General features: G+C 38.4%; 1 protein-coding gene across 2 annotated transcripts in view; it reads left to right on the forward strand.

The window, feature by feature from the left end:
- The window catches only part of STARD8 (StAR related lipid transfer domain containing 8), a 432,650-nt gene that overhangs the window by 119,272 nt on the left and 303,863 nt on the right, over window positions 1–9,515 (forward strand). Inside the window, exon 1 of one of the 2 annotated variants that reach the window (XM_053699033.1) lies at window positions 5,039–5,217. The exons of the other annotated variant lie outside the window; for it this stretch is intronic. Coding sequence (XP_053555008.1) covers window positions 5,173–5,217 — 45 coding nt within the window. The 5' untranslated portion in view covers window positions 5,039–5,172. Of the gene's footprint in view, window positions 1–5,038; window positions 5,218–9,515 lie in introns of those variants that run through there. 2 annotated transcript variants of the gene reach the window in all.

Here is a 9,515-nt window from a genome sequence, read left to right on the forward strand (position 1 = left end):
ATTTTTGGGAGAAAGGTTTTGCAAGCCGTGGTGCCTTCCATTTAGGTGACCTGATTTGCTCCCTCCCTTCATCCGTGTCCTAAAGCTTTGGTATTGGTTCCCACAAGTAAGGATGACGCCGTGGACCGGACACACCTATGTTGGAGAAAACAGAATTTATGTTTACCTGATAAATTTCTTTCTCCAACGGTGTGTCCGGTCCACGGCCCGCCCTGGTTTTTTAATCAGGTCTGATAATTTATTTTCTTTAACTACAGTCACCACGGTACCATATGGTTTCTCCTATGCTATTATTCCTCCTTAACGTCGGTCGAATGACTGGGGTAGGCGGAGCCTAGGAGGGATCATGTGACCAGCTTTGCTGGGCTCTTTGCCATTTCCTGTTGGGGAAGAGAATATCCCACAAGTAAGGATGACGCCGTGGACCGGACACACCGTTGGAGAAAGAAATTTATCAGGTAAACATAAATTCTGTTTTTGTGGTGTATTCTGGGAAGCGCAAGGGGCAGAGTGCCTCTGCTACTTCTTTGTCCTTTTGGTTGAAGAGCTTGACTCAGAGAATAACGGCTCATTGAACTAGAACTGTGACTTCGTCTTGGGCCTTCAAGAATTAGGCTTCTATGGAAAAAATTTGTAAGGTGGCTACATGGTCCTCCTTACATACTTTTAAAAAGTTTTACAAATTTGACGTTTCTGCTTCTGCGGAAACTGTTTTTTGGAGAAAGGTTTTGCAGGCGGTGGTGCCCTCAGATTAGGGTCCGCCTTTTCCCGCCTTTTCATTCAGTGTACTCTAGAGCTTGGGTATATGTTCCCAAAAGTAATGAATGAAGCTGTGGACTCTCCTCCCCTTTAGATGGAAAACATAAATTATGCTTACCTGATAATTTCATTTCCATCGAGGGGAGTGTCGATTTAGGTCCGACAGGCGGACCTAAATTTAATTTATCTTCTGGCACCGTTTATACACTGATATTTCTCCTACTGTTCCTTGAGATAAGGGGGGCAGTCTGCAGAGGCTTAGAAAGCAGGTAATCACAGAGGTAATAAGTGAATTAATATAACAGTGTTGGTTATGCAAAACTGGGGAATTGGTAATAAAGGGATCTTTTTAAGCAATACAAATTCTGGAGTAGACTGTCCCTTTAAGTAGATTAAAACATGTAAAAGTATATTTATGCAATAGTCATATTTAATAAAGTGTTATACTATGTATTTACTGTAAATATTTGACATTCCAATCTTCTAATGTTATGCTCATAGCAGAATATGTTCTATGTATTTATAAATAGATATTTATATATATATATATATATATATATATTTGTATATAACGTTACCTATATATAATCATGAATATATATATATATATATATAGGTATAGATATATATTGTACCAAAATATAATCAGATATATAGAAATATGTATTTATGAATAAATAGAACATATTCTTGTATGTGATATATTCATATTTGTAATTCGGGTTAGTGCAGCTTTTTTGCTCTATTGACTTCTATGGTGGAATACGTGAACACGCACGCAATATTCCAACTTTGGCTTTTTGCGCTTGTTGGGTTAGCGGGTGAGCTAATACAATTTATGTTCAAGTCACAATACGAGCGCAACCTGACAAGTGCTAGAAACTTCTAGCGCAGCTATTGCTCGAGCGGGAGAATTAAATAATGCTCCACTCGTAATCTGGCCTATTGTAAGATGAACCATGCATTTCGACGGAGGTAGAGCTAAGCAACACATTCTCATTATTCATTGTTTACATCAGTGTTGTACTGAGTGACAGTGTAGACAAACTGCGCATGTGCAGTCCATATTCCTGTTTACCAGATGCCGGGTGCGTTTATGGCATTAAGCAGGTGAGATCTCTATATACACCACTACACTATAGAAGGGTATAGGAAAGTGGGGGATGGAAGAAGTATAACAGGTATGAAATATTTAATAAATTATTTATAACTAGTCCTAAAGCCTGTGTATACGGGCCAATTTTTGCAATACAGCGGTTCCACCCCTTGCTCTTACTCTATCCCCCTCTCTTTTGCTCTCTCTCTCCTCCCTCTCTTTTCCTCCCTCTTTTGCGCTCTCCCCCCTCTCTTTTGCTCTCTCTCCCCCTCTCTTTTGCTCTCTCCCCCTCTTTTTTTCTCTCTCCCTCTCTTTTGCTCTCTCTATCCACCTCTTTTGCTCTCTCTCCCTCTCTTTTGCTCTCTCTCTCCCTCTCTTTTGCTCTCTCTATCCCCCCTCTTTTGCTCTCCCCCCCTTTTGCTCTTTCTCTCCCCCTTTCTTTTGCTCTCTCCCCCTCTCTTTTGATGTCTCTCCCCCTCTATTTCGCTGTCTCCATTCCCCCTATTTTGCTCTATCTCTCCCCCCTCCTTTGCTCTCTCTCTCCTCTTTCTTTTGCTCTCTTTCCCTCCTCTCTTTTGCTGTCTCTCTCTCTCCTTTCTTTTGCTCTCTTTCCCCCTCTATTTTGCTCTATCTCCCCCATCTCTTTTGCTCTTTCTCTCCCCCTCTCTTATGCTCTCTCTCCCCCTCTCTTTTGCTCTCTCTCTCTCCCCTCTCTTTTGCACTCCCTCCCCCCTCTCTTTTGCTCTCCCTCCCCCCTATCTTTTGCTCTCTATATCTCCCCTCTTTTGATCTCTCTCCCCTTTCTTTTGCTTTCCCTCCCCCTCTCTTTTGCTGTCTCTCTACCTCTCTTTTACTCTCTCTATCTCCCCTCTTTTGATCTATCTCTCCCCTTTCTTTTTCTCTCCCTCCCCCTCTCTTTTGCTGTCTCTCTTCCTCTCTTTTGCTCTCTCTATCTCCCCTCTTTTGATCTATCTCTCCCTTTCTTTTGCTCTCCCTCCCCCCTCTCTTTTGCTGTCTCTCTCCCTCTCCTTTGCTCTATCTATCTCCCCTCTTGATCTCCCTCTCCCCTTTCTTTTGCTCTCCCTCCCCCCCTCTCTTTTGATCTCTCTATCTCCCCTCTTTTGATCTCTCTCCCCTTTCTTTTGCTGTCTCTCCCCCTCTCGTTTGCTGTCTCTCTCCCTCTCGTTTGCTCTCTCTCTATGCCCCCTCTTTTGAGATCTCTGCACGGCCTTGAACGACCACGCCCGCCTTGCCCCGCCCATGACCCGCCGACCCCGCCCACATCACGCCCTGCCCCGTCCAGCCCTGCCCAATTCACGCCCGGCGGCCCGTCTCGCTACTCACTCGGGTCTGCAGTCTTGAGGGCCAGGTGTGTTTGTCCTTGTGCGCAGTCTCTACTGCGCATGACAGCTTCGGACAAACACACTTGGCCTTTTATTATATAGGATATAAAACTGTTTACGAGAAGAAAATAAAAAAGAATAGCATTCTCACTTACATATTTATATAGATTCTATATCCTAATTTCTAAATGTAAATCTTTACCATCACTTTAGTTGAAATACATTTTTATTGAACATTTTTTCAAATGACATGTCAGATAACAAGAAAAAGAAGAACAACATTACATTTGTTGCTTTACCATCACGTTAAACTTATGGCTATTAAACACACAAATAATATTAATATATTTCTTAAACATTTCCAGTGGCATAGGGTCTTACTTAGTAAGGTTACTGAGTCTGCTAGTCTTCCCTTCTATTTTCAGATGTAGCCACCTTGTTTGCTCACATAGTAGAAGTCCTATAGCACATTTGTAGTTTTACTTTTTTCCACAAAAACTATAGAACACATTCTTAGCTCAGCAAAAACTAGTGCAGAAGGTCACATGTAGCCTATAGGCTGCTATTTGGCCATCCCATACTTAAAGGGACATGAAACCTGACATTTTTCTTTCATGATTCAGATAGAACATACCATTCTTTCTAATTTACTGCTATCAGTTTTGCTTTATTCTCTTGGAATCCTTTATTGAAGGTGCAGCAATGAACTACATGGAGCTAGATGAACAAATCGGTAAGCCAATGATAAGAGGAACATGTGCAGCCACCAATCAGCAGCTAGCTCCCAGCCTACCTAGGTATGCTTTTCAACAAAGGATACCAAAAGAATTAAAGCAAATTAGATCATACAAATAAACTGGAAAGTAGTTTAAAATTGTATTATCTATCTGAATCATGAAAGAAGATTTTTAAATTTCATGTCTCTTTAAATGTAGATGTGGATCCACGGACATAACTCCAGGCAGAAGTAGTAGCAATAATCCAGTGCTTTAATCATGATTAAATGTCAAACTTCAGGCTCAAAATGTTTTTGGATCTGAAAACTAGGCATTCTGACCAGGCCTGGCAGATCAGTGTATCTCAAGCTGATAATGCCCATCCCCACACATATGGCAGTGAACCAGATGCAGCAAGTAGTCTGTGTGTTAGACATGGGGCTATATAGATTGTGGGATAAGGGAGAAAAGCACAGATTTTTCTCTTTTGAGCTCTGTCTTCTTTATGGAAGGAATGTTGTGATCACTTGGCCAGAGTCCAGCAGGCCAGAGGACAGATGTAGTTTCTTCCTATTCCCAGGCTGCACATCAGCTGCCAGCTCACAGTGAGTGGGGAGAGCAGGGTGTCCTGGAAGAGGAGGGCTCTTTAACCCTTTCACTTCCAGTGGAGCCATTACTTGTTTTTCACTTTTATGGAGAAAGAGAACTTTTACATTGCACTGATATCTTCCATATTTAAACAACTAATATCATTTTAGAAAATACATCAATGTATTATTCTCAGATTAATATGGGCTTTAATCATTAAGCTTTCACAATTACATTTAGCATTTATTTACCACATATTCCAATATAAATATGTATATAAAATCTATATTAAACAATATAATCTCATCATTTAATAAAACTGTGCTTTATAGATTTTCTTGCTTGGATAACAAATTTGCTTTTTAAAAAAAAAAATATAATAATTATGGGAAGCAATGTTTTCATGGACTGCTCTGAGAGTTTCCCCGTATACTCTGCAGCCGCAGCACCTTTCACTTGCCAGGATGTCTGATTCAGAGATGCAGATCCAGCCAACAGCATAACGGTGCAGGATTTGAATTATCCGCTCCGCCTTTCTCTCTCCCTCCCTCACTGACAGCTCTTCTCACAGCTGTTCTAACCCTTTATTCCATGGATCTGCTTGGGGCTGGCTGCGCTCTAGCTCCATCAAAGCCCCAAATACCCATCTGAGGGTCTCAAGATCTTCAACATGCCTCTACTGGATATATTCAGAGCATGTTTCAGACGTGCAAAGGTAACGTAGGACACAGATAGTGTGACAGCTGCAGGGGCAGACAAATATAGCAAACCCATGTGAGAGACAGTCTGTGTGTGTGTATGTATATATATTTATATACTGGGAACATACCATCGCCAGTCTCTGCATAAACAAGTTATCGTTACTCTTTACCACTGACCTCAGGTAAATCATGAACAGTGGTGTAATGCAAAACATTTTTGACCCCATAGTTTGTCTTCGTCTTGTTTACTTTTTTTGTTTCTATCCAGTTTACTACTATGTTTGTCAAATATATTTTACATTATTAGTAGTAATACGCAGGTACTGGAGAACTCATGTTGTATATTAAAAATGTATAAGACTCGGCTATACAGATTGATAGTGGATGAGGGCACTGTTCCAATGAGCTTACAATTTAGAGGATTTCCATATTTTTTAGAGGAAATATACACACACAGATATAAAGATATTAGATAGATAGATAGATAGATAGATAAAGTAGTAAGGTACTTAGGTCAAAGAGAAGTGAAAGAGATAAAGACTGTGAAGTGAAAGGAGTAACATGATAAGGGGACAGGCTGGGAAATGGGCTTTGTTTATATCGTCTGCTAATTCATGCTCACTTGACAGAGCTGTGCATGTGAATGACTCCATATTGGCTTTCATTGGTGCTTGCTGTGAGTACGTGAACACTTTGGTCTGTCTCCGATTCTGCTGTAATATTGTGCTGCAGACCTCAGTACACATAACTGGTAGTGCTGGAAACAAGAGCGTGTTATGCTGTCAGGTTCCCTGCAGCTAATTATTACACTTGTCTATTGCAATCAGTATATGTTATCCTGATGTTTATATTCATTATCCAAGGGAAAAATATGTTATTGCTTGTTAAAAAAAAAATTATGTTTCCCATGTAATTTTTTTCCCTACTGGTAAAGGATAAAATTGAGACCAGGGGGTATATTTATGTAAGTGCAAGCGGACATGATACGATGTAGCATATCATGTCCGCTGCACATCGATAAATGCAACAGCATACGCTGTCAGCATTTATCATTGCACCACCAGTTCTTGTGAACTGCTGTTGCACTGCCGCCCCCTGCAGATTTGCGGCCAATCGGCTGCTAGCAGGGGGTGTCAATCATCCCCATCGTATTTGATTGGGTTGATTTCTGTCCGCGGCCTCGAGCAGGCGGACAAGTTATGGAGCAGGGGTCTTTAGAACGCTGCTTTATAACTTCTGTTTCCGGCGAACCTTCATATGGAGCTTGATAAATTGACCCCAAGGAGACTACACATGAAACACACATTTTTTTCTTTCATGATTTAGAAAGAGCATGCCATTTTAAACAACTTTCTAATTTACTTATGTTATCTAATTTGCTTCATTCTTTTGATATTCTTTGCTGAAAAGCATATCTAGATAGGCTCAGTAGCTGCTGATTGGTGGCTGCACATAGATGCCTTGTTTGATTGGCTCACTTATATGCATTGCTATTTTGTCAACAAATGATATCTAAAGAATGAAGCAAATTAGCTAATAGAAGTAAATTGGAATGTTATTTATAATTGTATTCGCTACCTGAATCATGAAAGAAAAATTTGGGGTTTAATGTCCCTTTGATGTTTAAGCCCTATATTACTATTTGAAAAAAAAAAGCTTGATCAGATGCACAGCTTATGTCAGACTCATCTAATGGCACTGTCCTTGTAGGTTTCTCCTTGGAAGTAATGACACTAAGAGAAAACATTTTGTAGTTGTAGCAGGACCAGTGTTCCTTTGAGACAATGATTTAAAGGGACCTTACAGTATTATTTTTTTTCTTTGTAGCATTATAAAATGTATTTTTTTTTTTCAAAGTTCATTGTGTTTTGTCTTTGCAAATAATAACATTGTTATTATTATTATGAAGGTGCATCTCTGTCCATGAACATTGCATTGAAATTGATGTTATGACCTAGTGGTCACTATATCTTAGTTTTATTATCCTTTTTTTTTAATTCAAACAATATTTACCATAATTGCAGCTTTTTCATAGAACAATCTTGTATGCAATGTCCCTTTAAAGATCAGAAAATCCATAGACTGTATATTAGGGTTCTCCAACCTCATACCCAGAGGGCCCAATGCAACTGTCTTGTGCTTTTAATCTGGCTCCTCTCTTCCTAATTTCTTACTATGTCCCCTCTTTGCCCAGTTTCAGCACATAATGCTCCATATCTGTGCAACTGGTAGCTAATTCTTGTTCTCTGTGTGTGCATACAAGATACAAGTTTCTGGCTGTATTTATAGGTTTGTTAAACGTGTAAATCCTTTCTTTCAAGTTTGTTTGAATAGAAATAGAATATAACTATTTTGTTTTGGTTAATATCATTTCTGCTACTAGCCCTTCTGATAAAACAGAATTACGTTGCTTCCACTTATCTGAAGGAAAAAAAGGCTCCCGTGTTTTTTAGCAGCATTATACCCAACAGGTATTGGCTCTCTATGAAGCAGGAATTTGATATCACTAAGATTTGTAATTGATTCAAACTAAGGGCTAGATTACAAGTGGAGCACTATTTTGACGTGTCCAATAAGCCACTTTACGAGCGCACGTTAAATAACAAGCTGTTACAAGTGGCTGGTTAATGCTCCCGCAAGCTTGTGGTTTCACTTTGCGCTAAGCACAATTAATCAGAGTTCAGGCCTGTGGTTAAGGATAAAAAGTTGCCAAATTGCCCCCAAATAAAGTGGACAGTTCTTTAAAATAAATAAATAATATGAGCATTTTAATTTTTTTTTTTAATAAAAAACTGCACAAAGCAGTTATAAGGGGTTAAAGTGAGGTGATGTGTGGTGTTTGAAAGAAAGAAAAAGAAAAAACAGCACTGAAAGTGCTTTTACATAGAATTAAATGGGGACTGTGTTTTTACTTTAAGTATATACTGTATATGCTTATATACATATATATATATGTATGTGTTAATATGCTTATATACATATATATTTATGTGTTAATATGCTTATATACATATATATTTATGTGTTAATATGCTTATATACATATATATTTATGTGTTAATATGCTTATATACATATATATTTATGTGTTAATATGTGTATATACATAAATAAACACATAAATATATATGTATATATATATATATATATATATATATATATATATACACAATATAGGTACAGTATATATATATATTTATTTAATTATTGCTGTCCGTCACTGCATGAATTGCCCCCTGCGCTGCACTAGGTGGTTTGCCGTGTCTGACAGCATGAGAACAAGGCTCCTATTAGAGCCTATGGAAGCACGCTCTTGTGAGTGCAAGGCTTCCAGGCCGTGTTCTCATTGTGCCTCATTTGTAATACCAGCGCACATTCCTGTGTGCTGGTATTACTGAGTGGAGCGGCAATATTGCGCTCCACTCATAATCTAGCCCTAGATTAGAATAGCACCCTTATCCTGCTTGCATGTACTCTTCCCATCTCTTCCTCTGTTGCTCAGTATCACACACTCTACAATGCCTTGATGTCTCTTTAACTCATCCTATTGCTCCATATAACCCATACAACCCCTACGTCTCCAGCTGCTTCTCCATAAAACCACTGGACTGTAACTTCTTTGAATGCCCCATGCAGCTGCTTCATCAATTTTTATTATTCATAAAAGTAATAAAAAGGTTTAAAAGACATTCAGTAGTCACAGCTTAGCCCATAAAGCTCTAATACATAATAGATCATTTAGTCTAAATACATAAAATCTAAAACTTTTATTTTATTCTTCTTTTCTTTGTAGATGTCTTTAAATTCTGGATCAAAAATAAAATGCACAGCATGTCCTAATATAATTTAAAGAGAGTACAAAAAAATGAAGAATAAAAAGCTATTAAACTAGTAGCTGACATGTATATATCTAATAGTTTTGTGTACACAACCCACAAGCTGTTGGTGCTGAACCAAGACATCTTCCTTCCACATTTTAGTGATGACTAATTTAACTGCTATTTATATCTGTTCAACCAATCCTTTTAGTGGTCTCATCTTAAAAAAAGAGTTGCCTAAATAGTAAATATCACTGATGCCACATCTCATATGATATTTGCAAACTAGGGAGATAAAAGTGAAAAAAGGAAGAAAATGTGTTAGAGAATTTTATTATTGCCCTATTGCAAATACCTAGGTATGATTTTCAACAAAGAATAGGAAAGGAATGATGTACATTTAATAACAGAAGTAAGTTAAAGTGTTTCTTAAAATCAACAGCAATATCTGAATCATGAAAGTTGAATTATTACTTTTATGTCCCTTTAATGCA

This window comes from Bombina bombina, chromosome 1 (assembly GCF_027579735.1).
Source record: "Bombina bombina isolate aBomBom1 chromosome 1, aBomBom1.pri, whole genome shotgun sequence".
NCBI classification, from domain to species: Eukaryota; Metazoa; Chordata; class Amphibia; order Anura; family Bombinatoridae; genus Bombina; species Bombina bombina.